General features: G+C 37.4%; 4 protein-coding genes across 9 annotated transcripts in view; 3 read left to right on the forward strand and 1 right to left on the reverse strand.

Moving 5' to 3' along the window:
* The window catches only part of LOC138180910 (irregular chiasm C-roughest protein), a 176,803-nt gene extending 166,891 nt beyond the window's left edge, over window positions 1-9,912 (forward strand). For all 4 annotated transcript variants that reach the window (XM_069115262.1, XM_069115261.1, XM_069115263.1 and 1 more), the window contains 2 exons: window positions 344-473; window positions 769-9,912. In XM_069115262.1, coding sequence (XP_068971363.1) covers window positions 344-473; window positions 769-867 — 229 coding nt within the window. In that variant the 3' untranslated portion in view covers window positions 868-9,912. The remainder of the gene's footprint in view (window positions 1-343; window positions 474-768) is intronic.
* Window positions 9,913-11,329: 1,417 nt separating this feature from the next.
* LOC138180914 (GPI mannosyltransferase 1) lies at window positions 11,330-12,735 on the reverse strand. The gene has a single exon (XM_069115272.1). The coding sequence runs from the start codon at window positions 12,599-12,601 to the stop codon at window positions 11,450-11,452; it is 1,152 nt and encodes a 383-aa protein (XP_068971373.1). The 5' UTR covers window positions 12,602-12,735; the 3' UTR covers window positions 11,330-11,449.
* Window positions 12,736-13,727: 992 nt separating this feature from the next.
* Window positions 13,728-15,052, forward strand: EMC6 (ER membrane protein complex subunit 6). The gene is made up of 5 exons (XM_069115275.1): window positions 13,728-13,949; window positions 14,264-14,424; window positions 14,491-14,583; window positions 14,690-14,709; window positions 14,830-15,052. Exons 1-5 carry the CDS (start codon window positions 13,913-13,915, stop codon window positions 14,858-14,860), a joined length of 342 nt encoding a protein of 113 aa, XP_068971376.1. The 5' UTR covers window positions 13,728-13,912; the 3' UTR covers window positions 14,861-15,052.
* Window positions 15,053-15,978: 926 nt separating this feature from the next.
* On the forward strand, window positions 15,979-23,085 carry LOC138180911 (transforming growth factor-beta-induced protein ig-h3). 3 transcript variants are annotated; one of them, XM_069115266.1, is made up of 14 exons: window positions 15,979-16,175; window positions 20,103-20,157; window positions 20,260-20,358; window positions 20,428-20,492; window positions 20,569-20,714; window positions 20,791-20,964; window positions 21,035-21,335; window positions 21,403-21,612; window positions 21,688-21,825; window positions 21,904-22,019; window positions 22,091-22,281; window positions 22,347-22,518; window positions 22,585-22,707; window positions 22,784-23,085. In XM_069115266.1, exons 1-14 carry the CDS (start codon window positions 16,046-16,048, stop codon window positions 22,937-22,939), a joined length of 2,076 nt encoding a protein of 691 aa, XP_068971367.1. In that variant the 5' UTR covers window positions 15,979-16,045; the 3' UTR covers window positions 22,940-23,085. The 3 variants fall into 3 exon arrangements, with proteins under 3 accessions (XP_068971367.1, XP_068971369.1, XP_068971368.1); XM_069115268.1 differs by lacking the exon at window positions 15,979-16,175 and adding an exon at window positions 17,851-19,696; XM_069115267.1 differs by lacking the exon at window positions 15,979-16,175 and adding an exon at window positions 17,852-19,696 and having other exon boundaries at window positions 19,893-20,157.
* Window positions 23,086-23,151: the final 66 nt, after the last annotated feature.

Genomic DNA, 23,151 nt, shown 5'->3' on the forward strand with positions numbered 1-23,151 from the left:
TGATACGGCCGCTATTTCGAGAACTTGACGTTGGAACAGCGTACGCGTTAACGTTATAATATTTACGACGTATTGATTAACGGATTTGCCGCGCCGCGTGTGCAATCGTTTCCGGGGATTAATTATATTCCACGTAAATTATGAATCGTCTGTCTTGAATATTTATAACGTCGATTCGAACAGATCCCAGTCACGTTTAATATTAATCGAACAAATCCGCGCTTCGTCGTTCGATCAAACAATTTTCGAACGACCCATACACACTATAATCGCGATATTTTATACGATAATATAGATCACGCAAGAAATTGTTCTGATCGTTCTTTCCTCTGCCAAACAATAGAATGTCAGCCGCGGAGCAACTGAGACACGCGCCACACACGGCTGTGCCGGGAGTAACGCCAGCACCACCGCCCTACACGCAAGCAATGAGAATGAATAGCTTGAATACCTTGAACGGTGCTGGACCGCAGGTTAGTACAATGGCAGTGAATGTGTGTCAAATTCCGAGGCACAGTTACGACATCTCAGGTACATTCCTACGCTCACCTGAACTAGTTCGAGTTTAGATCTTGTTCGAGATAGTTGTGCAACCAATTGATTCTAATCGCGCCGATTAAACCAATCTTGTTTTTAATGTTACACCGCCCACTCTTATTCAGTGCTATGTGTATTAAGTGCGTTCACTGCAAAGTCCTTATCGATCCAAACGTTACAATTCCTACGAGCTCGATGCCAATTTTCTGTAACTTTTTGATAATCTTCCAGGCACCACTTTCGGCGCACTACATCACGGGCGGCCCAAACGGTGGAGTAGCAACGGTAAAGCGCACCTCGGCGGTAGGGACGTTAGCGACGCACGTATGAGGCCAGGGGGTCTATCCGAACTAGAACCGTCGACGTTCGGACCTAACTAGTACCGCCTTCGAGAACCGTGAAGCCATCGAATGGACTCGGCAGTCGAATACGCTCAGGTCGCACGAAAAGTTTCTCGCGGAAAATTTAGAGCAGAACTACCCTTATCAGAGCTACGATAGCGTCGAATTTGAAGATCGTGATATCGTTCGGCGAGCTTCCACGATCGCACGCGTGCCAGAAGTCGAACGATTGCTCGGAGAAACGAAGTCGAAGGACGAGACGAGGAAATTTCGATTGAAGGGACGAGCGCAACGAATGGCTGAAAACGGCGAAGCATTGAAGTACATCGAGATAGTGTTACGACAATTACGAAGGGCCAGCCGTGATCATCGACAACTCGTGGAGCAGCGTCATCGGACCGTGCAACCGTTTCCTGCGTCTTCGACGATCGACGAATATCTTTTGGATAAGTCGAACGTACAAAGTTTGACGATTCCACGCGGGCAAAGCGAGGAGAACCGGATTGTCCGTGACATCTCTCGGGACACGATCGAAAGGTTACAAGAAGTTGGAACGAGCGAAGAACCGCAAGAGCTTACCGAGTATCCCGGCGTTGATGTTACGAAGAAACTGTTGGCAAAGAAGAAGACATACGCGAGAGGCATTTACCTACTGGAAACGATGCCCAGGAGGATCCACGAGAGGATGAGCGTGGCGGGCCGGCAGGGTCTACGATACGTTCCTGCTTACGAAGGAATTGACACTACGATTATTCAGTGAATGCGCTACGAGCTGGTGAAACAACGGGCAAACGTGAACGCTTAAGACTGCTTGAGAACATAGAGTCTGGCAAAAAATAGCTCTCGTCAAACTTGTAAGCTATTCGACCGGTATGGGAAGATCGTGAAGGATGCGAGGAGAGTTGTAAATTTTGTTGGTCGACTTCGAGAAACGGCAGAAACAAGAATCGAATTAATGGCGAACAACTGTGGTAACGACAATGACCGATCGAGCTTGTCGAGAAGAATTGATTAGCCTTGACTACGCGTGGTACTCCATTTAAGAAGACTGAATCGTGGGATAAGAAGGTTCCTTCATCGACTCGGGAACACAGTGTATTTTTCTCTATCGTCTAATAGAAATAAGATAGTCGACTTTGTACATCGAAGAGACTGGGCTAGGATAAACGGGGTTATCGTAAATGTCAAAGAAATACGTGGCTCGACGTGGCTCGATAGAAATCAATTAAACAAAAGAAAAAAACAAAAGAAGAAGAAGAAGAAAAGGAATGATCATCGAAAATGGGTAGTTGGTGGATTAGCGAGAAACGAAGGACGGTGGTTAGGTTCGTAAATCGAAGGAGCTCTTCGGAACGAGAACAGACCACTCGGTATCGACAATCTTTTATTCGCATACTTATAGATCTCGATAAGTATTTAATGTTCATTCGAAACGTAACGAAAAAAAAAAGAAGAAACGATAATCGAATTTCACCGCGGATCATTGTGGTCGTAGTAGCAGTCTCCTAAACGAGGGAAAACGCCACGAGGTGAACAAGAAAATAATGAACATCGAATAATTGTGCTTCGTACGGATAATTCGCGTTTTGAACATGTGATACGTAGACGGATGTCCAGGTAAGAGTGACGTGTTGAATACGAAGAAATCGTTGGATCGCGTCGTCAACACGGATAGGCATAACGTCTCGGCTGCTACTTCGACGTCACGCTGTGTCTCGCTGCCTTTTTTTATTTGTAGGAAAAAATGTTAGGTCTCGCGCAGTATTCGCAAGTAAGCGCACTAGACGAGAATAAAGGACACTTCGAACGGATCGTGCTGCTTGTCTGACAAGATTGATCGCGATCTCGTGTCTCCTTCCGGCCTGAGGATTTTCAATCGTGAAAATGCGCGCGTTTGGAAAGCGATCGAAGCGTTCCACGGGCCGAACTTTGTAAAATAGATAGCTAAAATGATTAGATATATACATATATAAATATATCATCTGTTGTCAATACGAACATAGGGCCTATAGTTTGGTGGCGCTACAAAAGCAAAGCTGTATCGGAATAAGCTCGTTTGTGAATGGAACAGCTTCGTGTAAATAATATTATAACGATATTAACTAATAGACGATCAAGCAGAGGAAACAACAACGTGTTAGATGTAATTGGTCGTGTATCTCGTTTCGGGAGAAAAAAATGGAGCGCGATTTAAAATGGAAAAAAAGAAGAGAAACTGGCCGAGAATTCTTCGTTCGATTACAATCGTTATTAAGTTATCTTCGTTCTTGTCGAAAATGTTTTCTTGTTCGTTTGCAATGCCTGTAGCTCGTCGAACGAGGATCCAGACTTATTAAGTTCTCCTCGACGATGATCTACAGCCTCGAGATAGAGAATCCTCAAGTTCAAAGAAAAACACGGTAAAAAACGAAACAAACAGATACATCGCTCATTGACGTCGCGATGCTATGCAGCGAGCATAATACCATTGATTACGATAACGAAACAGGGTAGCCTATCAATTACTAAAACAATTTCGAAAGAAAAAGGCTGCACGCTACGGATTGGCCCCATACTCGCGTGGTGCGTCGGTGATTAACAGAATTAAAAAAAAAAAAAAGAAGGAAAAGGAGAAAAGGAAATGTAGAGCTCGAGCAAACGTGTCGGTGACGACGATGGGATTCGAATGAACGATGACGGTGATCGTGGCGCATTCAGAGCTAAAAAAGCGAATGAATATACATTTGTATTGTGGAGAAAATATCTTTATATTCAGACGTATGTAACATAATTTCTGTACATAACTGGAATTATTGCTCACCGTATCTCGTAAGATTTAGTTAGTTTTGTAACTGTGAAAAAGAATGAAAAGATAAAACACTATGTGCATATCGGATACTATGCGGACAGTTTCGCGACGGACAGTTCCCCTCGAAAGTTTTCGACCCTGTCGTCGTAGATCGAAAAAGAGAAAGAAAATCAGTATTCGTAATATAAATACTTCCTTCCTATCGAGAACTCATTCTCGATCCCACGATCGACCGCGATCGTGCGCAGTCCGTCGTCACGAAACGATCAGTTCCTCTGTTCGCGCTCGAATCGTTTCGTCGAGAAGAACGCGGTCAGATCGGAACGAAATTACACAGTGTAGTATTATCGTACTCGTAAGTATCTTTCCTCTCGTAATTCGATCGCCGTGTTCTTCTTGTCGCGAAATCGACCAGCCTCGTCGACGGAGTCTCCCATTTCCGGGCCATGGAACTGTCCACCGGAAGTCCAGATTATTGTACATCAATCATTCTGTACAATATTCATCCTGATGTTACTGTTAACTATTTAAAAGAATGAGAGCGTACGTGGGTGAGTGTTAACGAGTGTAAAAGCAAAAAAGGCGAGAATGACTGTGAGAGAAAGAGAAAGAATTTTGAACTTTTCACATTCAACGCGCGCAAACGAAATACTGTGCGCATGCGCGTGTGCCATAAGGCCCGGGCGCCGTTTCGCGGCACGCGCGCTTGCGCGTACGATCGCACACACGTCACGTGTAAATGTATAAATGCTTGGTGGAATTCCGGATTGTACAGGTTCAACGGGCTGAAGGAAGAAACAAAAGACATGAAAAACGTACACGGTGGAAACACTCGTTCGATCCGTGGAAACGAATCCGCGTACATTTACAGACGGCACGAGGCCATGTCAGAAAGAGGAAAAGAGAGAGATCTATACATACAGACACATGATTTCTATTATAAAAATGTAGGTTATAACGAAGTATACTGCGGGAAGTAATTACAATCAATGTACTGGATGGTCCAGGGCAATGTTAAAATTAGAAAAGTTTATGTCGTTTGAACCTTAGAAGTTTGCGCCTTCTTGCCACAGGGCCATCCTATACGTATTAATTGGTTATCTGTCAATTATTAATTAAATTATATCGATTTCTTCGCCTTTAGTCAAAGAAAGGAACGAGAGCCATCGCGAAGTTTCCTCCTCGAACGTGGCCGTGCGATTTCACCATGCGAACTGCATGCACTCGAGATATCGCGCGCGAATCTCTTCCTGCGAAGCTTCTGTTCGCTTATTCCGGTTTAAGGAAGTTCGCGGGTAAGAGCATGATCGATAACTTCGAATAGTTTATTTTTCTATAGTGCAATCATTTCGTTTCGTGCAATTCCCGACGTCGTTGTTTTCATTGAAAGGTTTATTCTCGCGACGCGCAAACTCGCGCCTCTCGAAAGAATTTCGAAACGTTCGCCGCATCTCGATGAGGGAACTTCGCGCTCGGCTCGGTCACGCTGTGTGTTATAAAGCGCGATATTGTTAGGCAATTTATGACGAGTCCTGTGACGAACGGTTAAGCGTTCTTTAACTAAGCGCGAAAATGGACAAAATGTCAAAGAGAATGAGTAGAGAAAGGGATGAAGAAAGGGAAAATATTGCCTAATAGGGTGAACGAGGGAAGTTTTTTCAAATTTGTTGATACATTTCATACTTTACGATTAGGGATTATGGCCTATTACTAACTATTTCGCAAACCTTATCCGGCGATCCGATCGTTTTTACTATTTCACGCGACAGAGTTAAACGAATGGCGATTTAATCAGGATTCCCGATTTTGAGGCGTGAACGAGAGGAAACACAAGAACGAAAAAGGCAACGTTTTAATTCAATGAGATGTGCCATACCGTTCGTTGCGTAAATAACTCCTTAACGCTCTCGGGTTTAATAGCGAGAACACTTGAACGAACAAAGAAACAAAAATAAAAAAAAACACTGTCAACCTTCAAACGAGATATGTGAATTACCGTGCAAAGAGCTCGATATCGGGGAGCATATATTTTAAAAACGATCGAGTCGCCCGTCCACGCATTTGTGAAATGGAAAGTGACTTTTTAGAAAATGAACACTTTTTCGCGTGCTATCCATAAAAGCTACGTTAAACACGTTGCATCGATTACTGAGTATAAAGAAAAAAAAAAAAAAACGCTATTTCGAATTCGACTGAGCGACATATAGGAGATACGATATATACCCCCATATTTTTCTCGATGTTAAAGCTTTTTTCTCAGAAAGCGTTACGCGGCGTGTAATGCTGCCTGCGAAAAGGAATTCAAGCGAATCGTTGCGAATCTTTAAAAATTAATCGGCGTATCGTTTGTATAATATAGCGGTGAGGATCCGATCGACAGCGATCGTTATCGTACGAGTATCGTAAGGGCGGTAGGAAAGAAGATAAAAGAAGGATGATCGTTCTGAAGCGACGCGAGCACTTCTGATTCAGACCGACCATCCGTTCGATCGAAGACTTGCACTTTGAATTCTCGACGAAACGACGTTTCTTTTGTTTATTGTGTACGATAATCTTCTTGATCGTGTCGTTTGTATGAAATCGAAGGGAGAGTATCGCTAAGTTATCATCCGACAAATCCATTACGTTTTTACAGAAAGAAACTTTTCAACGTACACCGTGTGTAGTAATCTCGACCAATAATTTTTGATACGAACGCGCCAGGAATTTATTCGACTTTTGGTACGTCTCGAACGACAACGCTTGGGAACAACTTAACGAAAACGCACTCTTATCACACTCGTCCCCGGTATGAAAAATCATCTCGTGAAACAATCTCTTCCAGTCAACGTTTCGGTCAACGCGCATCAAAAAACAAACACACCCTCCAACATCGATCCACTTTTACAAATACAATAGACTGTTTTACCGGTACACTAAACAAACGAACAAAACGGGAAAGAAAAGACTGTAAACGACTGCTCGTTGAAACTGCATCGAACGTTAGCGATGCATGATAAATTCGCGTACGAAGAGGTCGGTGCACAAGTCGCGTGACTCGGTTTGGATCAATCTCTCATATAAAATGAGAAAAAGAGAGAGAAAAAAAAGAACACGACAGAATAGCTCGTGGTAATAATTAGGAACGTTCGCGATATCTATCGAAAGATCATGTTACGACAAACACGTTATTACCATTATTTTTCTGTCGTCCGTTACTTTTTTGCTTTTTCTTCCTCCAGTTTTCAAACGGTAGCTTGGCCTTCCTCAGCCTCTGCTAATGATGTCTGAATCACATTCCTTCGAATCGAATTTTCCTTATACATACAATTAAACCGCGCACAATGGAATTTCAATTACGTTACGGAGATGCAACGAAGTTCTTGTAACATTAGACAATTGGCTCGACAAAGTAGCTCGACAAAAATTCCGAACATCTCGTAGGAAAATACGTTTCGAGGCGAAGGCTCGCCTAATGCGCGGTCATAATGGTCGATTACGGTAATAATGCGTGTGCTAATTACGGGGAACGTTCGGCGAAGTAACGATGGAAAAAGAAACGACACTAGGAAACGGTAACGATGTGTAACACACGAGGTGTAACGCGAGGAGTCGCGTGGCGCAAATGCCACAGCGAGGCGAAAAGTAAATTAACCGAACGAAGGGTAACTCGATCTAAAAGAAATACACCGAAACTCGAAGGAAACTCTCGTAACGCGATTAAATGCAAGAACTTTTGTTGCGAACCCGTTACATCCCCGACGCTATCGCGCATCGAATTGGCAAACTTCACAAGCCGAAACCTGCGCCACGAACGAAGTTCGCCGAAATACTATTCCGCTGACTATTCATCCCCCGAATCCTCCCTCCGTATTTGATAACGAGTTATTATCGATCAGTTTACTTACGCGCGTTTAGCGTAACTCGGCATAGCCACCCAACCGCAACCTTTTTTTAACTCGATCGATTTTTCGAACAAACCGACCGTTTCGATTGAAAGTGAACTGATATTTAATTGTTAAAGAATAGAGGGAAAAACGAAATTATATATATATATATATATATATATATATATATATATATATATAATTATATACCTACGCAACATCGCGTACACACGCCTTGCAGCCGATACTCGGTACGTTGATATTTCATCAGCGAATCGGTCAATATCGATGATCCTTTGACGAAACGAACAGAAGTGCACCAAGTGGATTATAGGATAATTCGAACGAAAGGAGGGTGAATAATAAACATGTGTAAATATTTCGAACACTAGAGATTTGACTATGAACAGCGAATCATACTTTTTAGTGTACATTACTTTGTATCATAATAGCCTAACGAAACAATTTAGCTAGACACTTTTTTGAGATCTCCTTATAAAAAACGAAGGGAAGGAAGAAGAGAGTCGCTGTTTCTGGGGTTTTTGTTTGACGATCGATCATCGATCTTACTATCGCGCTGCCTGACAGTGAATTGAATCGCCGCGAACGCGATATGAAAATCAACGACCGGCCATCGTGAATTTCGTAGCTTCGTATTTCGCGATCAAGCACTCTTTTGTGACAACAGGATACGTCATACGCGGATCTAAAATGCACAAACGAATTGCTATCGCCACTTTGACGGTTGGACGCATCCCTCTCTACGTTCTAACGGAAACCAGGTCGATTTGTCAGAAACGATACACATTTTTCATCCGCATCGGAAAGAAAGATAAATATATATATATAAAATATAAAAAATATATGCTTCGAAAATCATGAAACTTTGATCCGTATTGGTTCGATCGCAATTCGATCCAAAATTCCTCGCACGTACATACCTGTAGCGCAAAGATTGGGCGCGAAAACGAAACCCACGGGAAAAGACAAAGCATTGTTCGCACAAGATCTTCCGTTAGCGAGAAAGAAATTTTAGTAAAAACAGGGAGAGAAAGAGAGAGAGAGAGAGAGAGAGAGAGAGCGCATTTTAGAGTGAAAGGAGCGAGAGAGTTAAATAAAGATTTTCTTTTCTTGAGAATCGAGGAACGTACCGCGAAAAAGCTACCGAGTCTTACTCTTCGATATCGACAGTGTGCCAATGAAAAAAACTTTTTATTCCAAGTTTAGCTAACGTCTGTCGCATTTTCTCATTCCCCTTCGATCACTTCGCGAAACATACACACACGCGCGCGCGCACCATATAACCTTAAGGACATGTAAGTACAAAGGAACAAAGAAAAGAAAATAAGAAGAAGCTTAGAAATTTTCAATGTTTTCCGCGTCGCGACAGTCGATAGGTATTAACGCGTGCCCTTACCACTAGTGTACACCTGGCCGATAAAACTGACATTGAAACTTTCATCATTTCCGTTCAGCCCACTCGCTTCCCCTCACTGCCATAAGTACACTCACCCTTTGATCGAACTTCGTGTTCTCTTTTATTTTCATTTTTGTCTCTTCTAATTTCTTTTTCCTTGCCCGGAGGACTAAATTTTACGAGACGGGACACGTTTCTTTTCTTTCTTGCAACGCGAATAAAAGAAAAGAAACGAAAAGACCAAAGAAATGTTTATTTTAATGTTGTGTATATTAATTGAGTTTATGTCGTATAAATTTGACGATGCATTTATTCATGCGTTACACCGAGTGCTTTAATTATTCTTTCTCCTCTTTTTTTAATTATTATTGTTAGCATAAGTACATATTCATATATATATATATATATTGAAGTATGTTCTTTTTTTAGATAAGTATCCATCGTCTATTATCGTAATCATCGTGATCGATCGGCGCAAAAAATTTCGTACTTGTAAGGTGTACATTTTTGTTTACGCGACTTTTATCATCCATCATTATAACACAACAACGATTTTTATTATTATTATAATTATTTATAGTTAATTGATTTACATACTAATTATTAAGCAGCCAGTGCCGTTTATTTTATACTTCTCGTAGAGTGTAATGTGTATCACTGCTGTTATCATATTTTATTAAATCTTTGCCATATAACAGCCCTCGTAGTCTCACGTTTTCACCCTTCATTCCATGCAAGACGATCCCATTTCTTGTCTGCAATCGCAACTCTCCTCCCAATACCAATACCTTTTTCACCAACCCCTCTTCGAATCTCCGTGCACCACAGCCACGACAAAGTCTATCTCTGGAGCACGTATTCGTGGACTTTTTACGTTTTATCGTATTTGCTTTAATTTTTTAGCAAAGGACTAACCGAAGGCAAGAAGAGAAAAGAGTAAAAGGAATAAAAAAAAAAAGAAAAGGGAAGAGGGAAAGAAAAGGGAGGAAATAGATACAACGATAATATCGAAGAAATGAAAGTCTTTCGATGCGTGGAAAAGCAAGAAGGAACGAGTGGTCCGGATGCGCTTAAAAGTTGCATCGTTCCATTGTAAAAATACGCGCGTGTTAACCGCCGAGTACGTGCAATATCGAGTGATTTCACGTTTCTCTACGCACGTCTTAAAGCCGCATACATCGAGACATATTGTTGCTTTGCGACCTTGTAAATGCACTTGAGCACGCATATCCTCTAACGAGCGCCGTCTTTCGTACTCTTTTGCTCCCCTCGTGCAGAAATAAGAGTGAGCGACGCTCGGGCTTTATTCGCCAATCCTCTGGGTATAATAAGGAGTATTTCGCGTCACGCAAACCCGGGGTGTTCTCTTCGTTTTCCTTATTCTCTCAGAGATGTAACTTATTCTTCTGTCTAGAATGGTGACAATTGATTTATCTATATAGCGTAAAACTTTAAAACCGAAGTACGTAACTTCTGGACCTTGCAGCCGGTACACGAAATTTACACCGACTATTTAGAGATTCATGCGTTTGTTCGAGAATCGCTGCAAGGTTTGGAATTATCACTTCTTCTGTTAACTTCCTTGTATTATCGGTGATTTGTGTCCTAGCCGGTGAGACCGACTTCGGGCAGAAATCAACTGTCTGTTCACGTCAAGGGAAATAAAATAGATTATTTCACATAGCACACAGTTCAATAAACTGTAAACGAAAGCAATGAAAGAAAATAATGCTATTTTTATATGTTGCATCGTCTGCCGTGATGACCTATAGTTATACGAACTATACTTGAGTTACTTTTTTCATTTATGATTCATGTATCCATAGGGTCATTTCGTGTCGCACTTCGGATAATTTCTCTTTACGTTCGATGTTTGTCTCTAAACGTGATCGTAAATATATCGCGTTCGAATATTTACTAAAGAAATGCTATTTCTTTCAGTCTGAATCGTGATTTGATCGATGATATTTTGTTATACTTTGTGTAAATGGAATAATTAGTATCGTTTGAATGATGTCGTTAGAAATTGTGAGAAGCATTCTCGTATAATTTGATGAGCAATATCCCCATAATATTAAATATCATCACATTAGCAGCTTAGAAATAAACGACAGAAATATTTCTAAAAATGATCCAAAGGATGCTCTTGCTCACAATTGATCTAGATTACTACATTAAGATTTACTATTATTGTATTATTATTACTATATCTACATTCCTTTTAAGAATCTACCACTATTACTTTACGAAACCATCTGTAAATAAGTATTTTGTATTCCTGCAAGAATAAAATTACGAATCATTAACCACGTATCTAATATTCCTACCACTGTCACTAAACTCGTGATAGTTTCGGATAGGGATTTGGAGATTTTTCGACTTCAATTTTATTCTCTTTTATTTTCACAAAACTTCATTTCGCATTGCACGGATAACATATATTTTTATTACTAATTAATATTTAACTTCGACAATAATAATGTCTTTTTTTAATTTCTAATTAGTACTTATAGTACACGATAATGTCGTTCAAAATTTTAACGTTGACAACGAAAAAAAATAAGCTAGCAATCCAAATATACGTAAAAGTATTCAACCCTTGAAATTCCAATAAATAAGCAGCCAATAACCAAAAGCTTTGGCTGAGAATCCAAACAAAACACAAATATAATGATCTACGTAAGGTTAAACCAAACCGTGGGAGACACAATGGTAAAAGAGACAAATACCAAAAAAAGTATTGTGATGTTAGTACTGGATTATACGTCACCATTACCATGGCTTGTGTGAACATTGCAAATGGCAGGAGAGACTTGCTTGAATATTTATATGACAATAATAGTAGTAGTATCAGTTGTGGCAAGAAAGTGAACATTTTTTTAATTACGTTAGGTAGCTCATTAGCACATAAATATTGCATGTAAAAATAAACGGAAAAGTTATGTTTGGGATCTTTGCGTATGATATGATAGATGAGACTTTCATAAAGAAATTTATAACCATAGAAATAATAATTTATAGCTGTCAAAAAAATTATTAACGATACGCAACTAAATACCAGTTTTAACTGATTTTTGGTTGGTATGACATAACTTTTATCGCGAAGAGAAAGATACATAGGTATACTAAACACTATAGGGTATAATCTAAAATGAATTGACAAAGCATGAAATAAACCTGCTAGAATAAACTTATCTTGCAGATACAAATACAAAGTTAGCATAATTAAAAGGACTGTCATAGTGTCTGCATTCCCTCTGGTTGAAATTACAATTGTAAAAGGATTATAAAGCCATGTGAAGGCACACATACGTTGTAATTTTTTATTACAATTTTGTAGAGCCACAATTTTTTTTATTAAAATTGTTACCAAAATATCAATAAAGGAAAATAAGATTTTCCCAAAATTTTCATTTACGAAAATATTAGGTGTTAAAATAAGCGCTAACAATGGTGTATAGCGATATGTGTCTCGTTTAAACGGCGATGATCCTTCTACCATGTGTCTCGCAGCATCGGTAAATACCTTATAATCTACATCAGTATATGGAACATTAAATGTTTTATCATGAAAATTTGAGTAAAAAACTAAAGTTATTCTGAAAATAAAGGCTAATACACAGTGTGCCTTAAATGACAAAAATTCACTCATTTTTAAGAATTTAAATATTCTTCTTAAATAAACAATTCTTTATAGCAAATAAAGTTTTACTTTATAGTTTTGTATTATTTTTTGCAGCAGCTCTCATCAAGCATGTCTTAAATTCCTTAAACTCATTTTCACAGTCACCTTTTTGCAAATTAGATTTTGCTAATACACATGCAGCATACTTAGCTCCAGATTCATGGCATTGCGCAATGATAATTGGGTACTTTCTAAATCGCTCTTTTGCTTTCTTTACTGCTTCCATCTTCAACTACGTGTTATTATTTACCACATATTAATATCTATTACATCTGTATTTATTCATACATTACTTGTGTTAAAATGTCAAAACATATTTATGTCTACTTGTTTTTTGGAATTTGCGGTGTTTGTGTCCATTGATATAATGTTGATACAATAACAGCCACTGATATTGCAGTACACACTTTAATAGTCATTAATCTTTTGTTGTTTTCCAAGCGTACAATTTTGGTCTTCTTATCCATAATGAATTTTATTTCTGAGCTTTTCTCTGTAACAAAACGAAATTACAGTAAATCAGTAAAAATTTTCAATAATGAAATAATTATACATGACAAAATTATTTGTACATACGTAATCGACTGTATTATGTTCGTATGGTTTGGAAGTATCTATACCATCACAGACTAACGAAATAGCAGAATGTTTTATACAACACTGTCTTAATTCCTCTATAACGTACTCACACCGTGATGGTTGATAGACGTTGTCTAAAATTGAATAACTAATCAGCACATGTATAATCACAAATACAATCATTAAAATTAGAAATAGAAAATTTTACAACCTAAAGCAAAATTACGATACAAACCATTTAAACACTGCTGTAATTTACATGCAAACTTTTTACATGGATCAGCAGTCGACATGCGAACAAATCAGATCTTTTTAGATATGCAAACGTTTAACGACGTACATCTTATATAATCTGAAGTTACAACTGGATCGATCGTACTAGTATCACAAAGCTAGTGCAAATAAAGGATATTTCAAAACTAAATTTATTGGTTATAAAATGTATAAATTTAACTATTTAATTAAGAACTCAGGAAATACTAATAATGGCGTATTAAATTCCAGCAGAATGAACAAAAATGATCTGAATAACCTAACGTCACGCGTAACAAAATCTTGATAGCAGGTAGATGGCACTCTAAGCGTACTTTATCATAGCAGCCGACAAACGAACTTTAATGTACACATATACATAGTCATTAACGAATGTGTTAGGTTAAATTATAAAAATCTTTCGCTAATATCAACAGAAATATAACAATGTTGGGAAAAATTAAAACAAAACAGGAGAAAGGAGGTAAATAACAGAGTATCGATTATTCTAAGGCTATTTAAATATTGAATGCATTTTATTAAATATTTGTAACATCTCTCATAGGTTATATTTTTATTTATTAATATTATATATAAATCCAGAAACGTTAAATTGCATAGGAAATAAATCTTGTAAAATAGCTTTTTAAATAACATTGAAATTTATTTACATTTTATTTTCATCTTGCTATTTATTAAATAATTCTGTTTTTTAATTTTTTAAATTATTCAGAAACAATACTACTTTCATATAAAGTAAACTTACTGTCTGGTACTAAATCTTCTTTTTTTTTTCAGAGATTATTGCATATAGTGAATCAGCTGTTGTAAATAATGCTGCTGTGGTAGAATACTGTAGGATATCAATGGCAGCATTATCAGGAGGCACAGCTGGTTTATTAGGATTAACTGGATTATATGGTTTTGGTTTCTACATTTTTGCTGTATTTGGATTATGGGTAAGAATAATTTTTAAAAATATTATTGTCATGTAATAAACACTAAATAAAAAATGCTTTTTGTAGGCAATGTTATTGTTAAAAGCTGGAGGTCAATGGAAAAAATATTTTATAAGTAGACGAAATCTTTTAACTAGTGGATTTTTTGGAGGCCTTTTTGTATCCTTTATACATAGTCTTATTAAAGGAAGAAATTGAAATATTAAATACTTATTAAAACGGGCAAGTATTTTCCTTATTACGACTTATTACAATCATACAACAGACATATGTGCTGTTTTGGACGTATCCTTTTATAAACAATTGAATATTCTTATTCAAATACAAGAATAAATGACATATTTATGTAACTCATCGCTATGTATCAAATTTATGTTTTTTATATTTTCCTTAATATATTATTAGATTCTTATATGGTATGGTACATGTATACTGATTAAAAGGATGTTTAGATTTAAGGGTTTATATTTTTTAACTAAATATGTCGTTAACTAATTAAATATATCACAAACAATTGCCAGTTGCTGGTCAGAGTAATAATATTGTTGATAAAGCACTATGTGATTTATTGTATATGTATGTACATAGAACACTTTCGAAAATACATTTATTCCGTCTGTTCCACCTGCTTGAATTTGTTCATTATTGTAATATTCCTAATGTGTATAATAATTATAAATGCAGTTATTCTGTATTTATTCTTCTGTTTCTATAATATACATATAATAAATAACATGGTATATAAACAATGTTAACAAAACAATGTAAAATCCCAAGGATGAATTATCTAATACAATAACAATTTATTGAACACAGTTTTTCAAAACATGGTTAGAATAAAATTCTTTATTTGATTATTAAAATGAATAAATGATAACACATACATAATCTCATAACAAGTTAAACATTTCAGTTCATACATAAAAGCTACGTTTAATCCTCTGTACAATACAATTTTCAATTAATTTTCATCAGTACTTAATATATTGCAGCATACTGCAAGAAAACAGTTCAGAATGATATTATTTTGTACTTAACATGCTCACATTTTTATTACTCTGTATAACAATAATAGTTTGACAATATTTTTTTTAATAGTCTTAAAACATTTGTAACTTATCAACAATTTTTATTTCATCAAAAATCCAAAACTTTGTTGGCAGTGAGAAAATAAAGTTTCATTTCTACCAATTTCATTCGATACCGTGGTGATAATTCCTTGGTCGTGCGAGTGAGCAGAGTTTTCTTTTATGTTACCGTACAAGGAGCTAAAGAGAGTGTTCGGAGGAAGATCAATATTCTTGCAAATCAAATCTTTGTTTCGGAACTTTCCTCAGGAGCAGGTACGCTCTCGCGTTGACAACTCTCTGAAATGTCCTCAAGAGGTGTCCCCATTTCAAGACCCTCTAATTTCCTTTCTTGATCCATTTTCTCCAGTTCATGTTTACTCAAATGATAAACTATTCCAGCTCCATACCCGTCACCCAAAACGTTGATCGAAGTCCTGATTCGATCCCTTCGAATAATAAGATATGTTATTGAATCTGGTTTTCTGTCACCTGTAGTATATGAATATAAATAATGGACTTACAACATCCAATCAACTGCAAATAATAGAGAAATGTCGTTCGTCGGTAAACCTAAAGCTGTGAGCACTAATAACATCGTAATTAAAGCTGCGCTGGGAATACTTGCTGCCCCTATACTGGCCAAGGTTGCTGTGAGACTATATAGGCGAAGGAGAACTATAAGTAAGTAATAGACCTGGGCATATTTCTGTCACATCGATCATACAAACCTGACTGTTATAACTTCACCTATTCCTAATGAGATTCCATTCATTTGGGCGATGAAAATTGCAGCAACCGCCTCATAAAGAGCCGTTCCATCCATGTTCACCGTAGCCCCGACTGAGACTACGAATCGCGTTACACGTGGATCGATTTTATTGTTTTCTTCGAGGCATCGGAAAGTTACAGGCAAAGTTGCAGCGCTAAAGGCATTAAAAAATATATCGTACAGGTTACACAAGCTTATTTACAAACAAAAGAAAGAAGTTATCATCAGGTACCTTGATGCTGTTCCCAAAGCTGTAATCCAAGCTTGCATCATACCCTTGAAGAACACGGCAGGATTCTGTCGAGTTATAAACCAAAATATCGCTGGCATAGTGATTATAGCATGAATCAATAAGCCCACGATGACCGTCACCATGTACAGGCCCAACATCTGAGCAGTTGCCGTCAAATTGTTGATCGACATTATCTTACCAGCTATCAAACACATGATTCCGAACGGAGAGAACCTGCATAATATTAATACTCGAATTTTCTAGATTTTTCTTTATGTCAAATCACAAATCAGATAAGCAGCAAGATAATCGTAGCGGGCTGGAAATTAAGTCGTATCTCGATCGCTCACCACATCACAATAATGCTGACGAACTTCATGATTATTTCGTTCAGAACCACGAAGAAGTCGACCATCAATTTTCCTCGAGGGCCGATTTGTCCAGCGAGAAGGCCGAACGTAATACAGAACACTATCATTCCCATCACGTTCGTTCCATCCTTGTATATTAATGTTGGCTGGAGAACTTGACTGATTTCATTTGTTCCTATGGCAATCACTTCCGTCGTCACGTAAGTGGTCTGCACCTGCTGGAAGCACGCCTGCACCAAATTTTCCGGCACCATGTTTCTAAAAATGGTATTCGTCGATGACGATTTATGCGATCTGTATCATGTATATCACGTACCTAACTATGTCGAGAATTGCGTCTAACGTAGACATTTTTGCGATATCCGCCTTAGGCGCGGTTATGGTGGATTTGATTCTAGGATCACCGGGGTGGATTATAAGCACCATTGCGATACCAACTATGGCCGCAAGAATGGTCGTTACGGTGTAATATATCAATGCTCTATATCCCATTCTTCCCGAACCCCTAGGGTCTAATTGCGCCATTCCTACAAAAAAAGGATAACTTAGAGAGAGACTAGCTGAATGCAATGATTTATTGGATGTTGTATAATCACCGGAGATAAGCGACGAAACAATGAGTGGCAGAATGAACATCTTCAACAGTCGCATAAGGAGTTCTCCAGGGAAGCTGAGAAGAGTAATGGTTTGCGGCGAAGGACTGGCTAATCGACCAAGAAATCCAAGAACAAGACCCACCAACACTCCAATGATCGTAAGAACCAAGAGTGTGTTCTCTCCGAACCAATCCACTACCTATATTCATGTTCAAATAGAATTCGAATGAAATATAAAAGAAATATTGAAAGAAGAAAAACATATGAATACAACTAACTAGTTGTAATCTGTCAAGCGGTGTCTTCTTATCGGGGCAAATCTTTTCTTCTTCCACGGTCGTTATTTTCTCGATCTCATCGGAACATGACCTAGAAATTGTTCTAGGTAAAAAATCAAACTGCAAAGAAGGTAGCAGTTCGCAAATCTTACGTTTGTGCTTCTTTAACTTCCGAAGCGCCTCTGAGGACGGCGACGGCTCCAGATATACGTTTTCCAAGAGACATTTTGGTCAATTTGGTAATATATCACTTTTAAGACTTCTTGAATACTCTTCCTCTGTATACGAGGAAGATCACGGAGAACTCGTACTCGTTCATCCCGCGGCTTACCACCGCTCTGGCGTCTATGTCTGTACAAACCAAATAGATCGTCATTGTATAAATTCCCTTTAACGACTAAAGAACTACACGTTCTCTTATGCGTATATAACACAGAGTCCTTGTGGCTCGTTTATCAATCGATCAAAGTTAAAAAGCGAATATTAAAAAGCATAATGGAAGACCGACACTGTGCTAAAACGTAGAAAAGTAGATTTTCCATAGGAGGCCACACCTGAATCCTTAGTAGCAGATGCACAGTTTCAGAACCACTGCACCAATGCGATGAAATCGTATAACGAGCTAAATGGCATCCGTAACCGTGGATCTTGGCAGGTCTTTTACGCGCAATGGACTACCGAGTGACTACCGTATGATCGAATACCCGGGACCTGGCTGGGTATCGCGTCGTTACGATCTGCCATCACGCAGATAATATGCCCCATCCAGGAAGCTGATTAGAGCTCGTGAGGGGTCAGAGGGTGAACATCGTAAGAGTGAAGGGAGACAGATCGGAGAGTAACAGAGATAGTCGGCTACAGGAAGAGGGCACTCATCAGAACGGGTCGCACGGCACTGAATAAGCAGAAGGGAGAAAAATGTGTACCACGCGTCTGTTTCGCAGAAATAGACCCGTCTCTATTGGATCTACGGCATCGGCTAAATTGTTCTAAATGGAGAACTTGAACAGTTCATCCCTTGACGCACAACCCCCTACGAAGTGATTAAAATGTATTACAATGTTGCATTACCTCTTATGAAACGTTCCGACATTTACTATTGTAGTTACACGATCTGTTTCTACGTTTTCTCTTTCTTATATGTAAGATGCATTTGAAATAAAATAGGAGCTCTTTGAAAGACGTCGTTGCGTCTTAACAGGTTAATACGTTCTAAGTACAAAAGTACATTCGAGAGAAAAGCGTGGTTGTGGGCGTAAACGCTATGTACCACATATACATGCCACTTGCAAGACTCGTTAATTTTATCGAATTAAAGGCAACATCGTAAATCGTGTCATAATGCTAGACTGAAAAGTAAATTACGATCATATCTACGAAAATGGACGCCGCGTATCAGTTTCCCTTGCTTGATGTTATTTTAACGGGAAATTCGAATCTGTGTTGCCCTGGTTAATTCATGGAATCATGGAAAGTGCATTAACAGTCGTATGCATCGTCATATTATTATGCGATTCTATTTATACATAAACCACATATATCCGTTTTGAAATGCAACATGAAATTCGAAATTAATTGGAATCTCATGTATTTCACTGCGATTACTAAATTCGAATTGGAACGTTCATAATGAATTATTTTGAAAGCATGTAGGATATGGGCCAATTTATAGGGCCCCTTTGTATATCCGTTGTAAGGTAACCCAATTTCTCTTGCAATGATGGCTATGAGTGACTATATACAGACTAATAGTTCATAACACTAGCAGTTCATAGAGCAGATGTACAATACAAGAGTAAGTTATCTGTCACCTCGAGGGACTGTTTAATATTTTGCTACACATACGTAACAAGAAATCGTGAATATAGAAAACGTGTATTTCGTAGAAGTGAATTTCGCCGTTGAAGATAGTGTTATAAAAGAATTGATAAATATGAATGTCGAAGGCATTTCAAGGTCAGTCGTATCCATCATTTAAAATTGATATTCTGATAAAATTGCATATCAATGTGCAATACTTTGCTATGCAAGTCTTAACATATGCAAAATTCATCTGCCTGATGCAAATGATTTCTAAAAATTGAGAAGTGCAACATGTACTAGATTTCTCAATATTAATTCACGTAGATAACATCGAAATCCATTTTAACAGATATATTTCCCAGATGGGATGGGAGAACATAGCCCTTAAAATACGAAGCATTTCGAACCGAGTCATTCTCAGATGTTCTGTTCGACCAAGCAAGTTACGCTTGTGCCGCGAGTCTTTTCATTTAATCGTGCCAATATTTTCATCATAGTGAAAACATGTTCAGTGAAATTATAACAAAAATATTCGTATCATTAACGGTGTTTAATACAGTTTATGCGTATCAAGGAAACTCTTGGTGGAAGGTTGACAATTCGCAAAGACAAGGGTAATACTTGCATAATTGTATATATATATATATATATTTTTTTTAAATTTATATTAGTAGTAAATGTTTATGAAACTAGTTTTATATTTCTAATCTCTGTAGACCTAACGTATGCGCCGTAGAAGTGAACGATGACATAAGCTATGCTTATTACACTGAAAGCAAACAGTGGAATCCTCGAAAAATTTGTGGCAAGCCTACGTAAGTATAATTATACTTTTTGGATATGACGCATATTTGAATACTTCACTGCTTTCATTCGCTTCGCAGATTCGTAAGATACGAATGCTGCGCAGGATATTATAGAGTTCCTGGATATATTGGATGCACAGGAGGTAACAGATGCAATTACATATTATCGAGTCTTATATTCGTCTCCAAACTGAATTATATTTCTATTATCCCTTTCAGTAAAACCATTAATAAATCTCATAGAAACAACGCGGCGAGTGGGTGCTACGAAATTTGCAAAATTAATCGAAAGTTCGTCCTTCGCGGAAGAATTGATCAGTGGACCACCCTTAACGTTATTCGTACCATCCGATGATGCTTTTGATGTATGTTTAACGAAAATATGCGATGTGTAATCATCTAATATATCATCTAATATGTTTTAATCGTTTTCCTTTTCAGCACTACTTAAAAGTAAAAGGTATTCACCAAGAATACGACGGTAACAGATATGTAAATTTAATCGCGAATCATATAATAGACAGACGCGTATTATCAAATCAATGGCAAGCAAATCTTTTAATTCCATCGCGATTACAAGGAAACGTTTTAAGAATCAACAAATTTTCCAGTGGAGTAAGTAACATGTTGAATGGTAGAAGCTTATGTATGCACAATTGTTCAATAAACGCTTCCATCTTCACAGATGGAAACAGTGAATTGTCATCGAATTATTCGCAAGGATCAAGTTGCCACTAATGGAGTTGTGCATGTTATTGACGGAGTTTTGGATCTTGCTTTGGCACAAAATTCGGACATAATTGAGCTCGCTTCTAGGGACGGAAGATTCGAAATATTTACAAAAGCCCTTAAAAATAGCGAGTTAGGAAATAGAATTAGATTCAGTGAAGTACCCTATACTATTTTTGCACCCACGGATCAAGCTTTTCATCATATTCCTAAAAGACAATTGACCGATATGTTGGAAAACCCGACAGCATTAAATGGTAATTGAATTGTGCCGAATACATTTATGTAAGTTTTCTCTCTTGTATAATATATTGTTTTGTTTAGCATTAATTGCTCATCATATCGTAACGCATCCTGTATGCGTGCCAAATATAATTTCGGAATATCATGCAAGCACGATGCAACGACAAGAACTAAAATTAAATTGCGGTCCGTATGGACCCATCGTAGACAATGCAAATATAAGGAATGAAATGTATCATGGAAAAAATGGATTACTTTACGTTGTTGATCGTGTGTTACTTCCGGATCGAGGTAAATAATTCTTACTTGAATGGCATTTAAGAAGATCTTCTAAGAATCTTTCATTGTGAATATAACATATTGCAGCTAAAACTATCTTGGATGTGATCAAGGAGGAAGGATTATTTAAATTTTTAGAAATAATTAAAACAGCTGAATTGGAAGAAAGTTTGAGACATTTGAAACACTTCACAATGTTTGCTCCCTCTGAGACAGCAATGTATTGTATGTATATTCGATCTTTATTCTTGACAAAACTAGACAAACGTATTTTGTTTCTTAATATAAGATGCTCTTTTATAGCTTTATCAAATCAGAAACTTGTAGAATTGCAAAGAAATCAAAAGAGTGCTCGGAACTTTGTTCTTAATCATATAGTTACGGGAACGTACTTCACCGATGAAATTAGTAGCAATCAAGTAAGTTAAGTGTAAAATTGAATATTTCAATATATTCCTCAATAACTTTTAAAGATTATAATTCATTACAGATCGCTAGAACGCTTGAAATAGGAGTTCCATTACGCTTCCAAGTTTATCGTGGTAATTTTGGAATAGAAAACGCATTAATTATGAAAGCTGATAGAGAATGCAGTAATGGCGTTTTACACATTATAAGTCACATTTTACATCCTGCAGAAGAATCTTTAGATTATATTTTGAGAAAAGAAGGCAATTTCAGGTAACTCTTTTCCTGTACACGAAAATTCCAAGACTCTGAGAAATATAAATGAAAAATTGTTACAGTATTTGGTTAGACGCTATGGAAAGAATTAAAGGCATTCAACCACAAATGTATGACCAATTTAAGCGCGCGAATTCTTCGTGTACATATTTCGTTCCTTCGGATAAAGCATTTAAACAGTTAGGAAATGCTAAACTTCAAAAATTATTGGAAGACAGAAACTATCTAACAAGGGTAATACTATTTTTATGAACAAATTGATTGATTCAATTAAAAATGTTTTTCGTTGTTCACTTTCAGACACTACAAAATCATATCGTGGATAATATGTTACTTGCTGAAAGCTTTATGCCAGATTTACAATATACCGTCAGAACTAAAGGAAACCCGATAAATATTATGAGAAAAAATAACAGAATTTTGGTAAGGACATAGTTTTTTAGTGATTTAATAAAAATAATAAAATGAGCGCCTTACAAAATATAATTTTTCATTCCAGGTAAATGATGCCACTCTTGTAAAGAGCGACATTTTGAATAAAGCTGGAGTTGCACACGAGATAAACTCAGTATTACTACCTGATCAATGTCCTAATGGTCATAGAAGAATACATGATGGACCATTTGTAAGAAAAGCTTGTCTTTACGATAAATAATTAAACCTATCTATATTACTGACTCACGTCACTTATAATTACAATACTATATGTCTACCTACATATGTGTATGTATATAAAGTTCACAAAGTATGTAGTAAGTTACTCATGCATTTATGTACTGCATTATGTATTCGTTTGGAACAATATATATTGAAATTTAAATGATTTCTCGATTATTTAATCGTTCTTTCGTTAACTGTGTTCAAAAG

This window comes from Bombus flavifrons, chromosome 6 (assembly GCF_040668555.2).
Source record: "Bombus flavifrons isolate JBK064 chromosome 6, iyBomFlav1_principal, whole genome shotgun sequence".
Lineage (NCBI taxonomy): Eukaryota > Metazoa > Arthropoda > Insecta > Hymenoptera > Apidae > Bombus > Bombus flavifrons.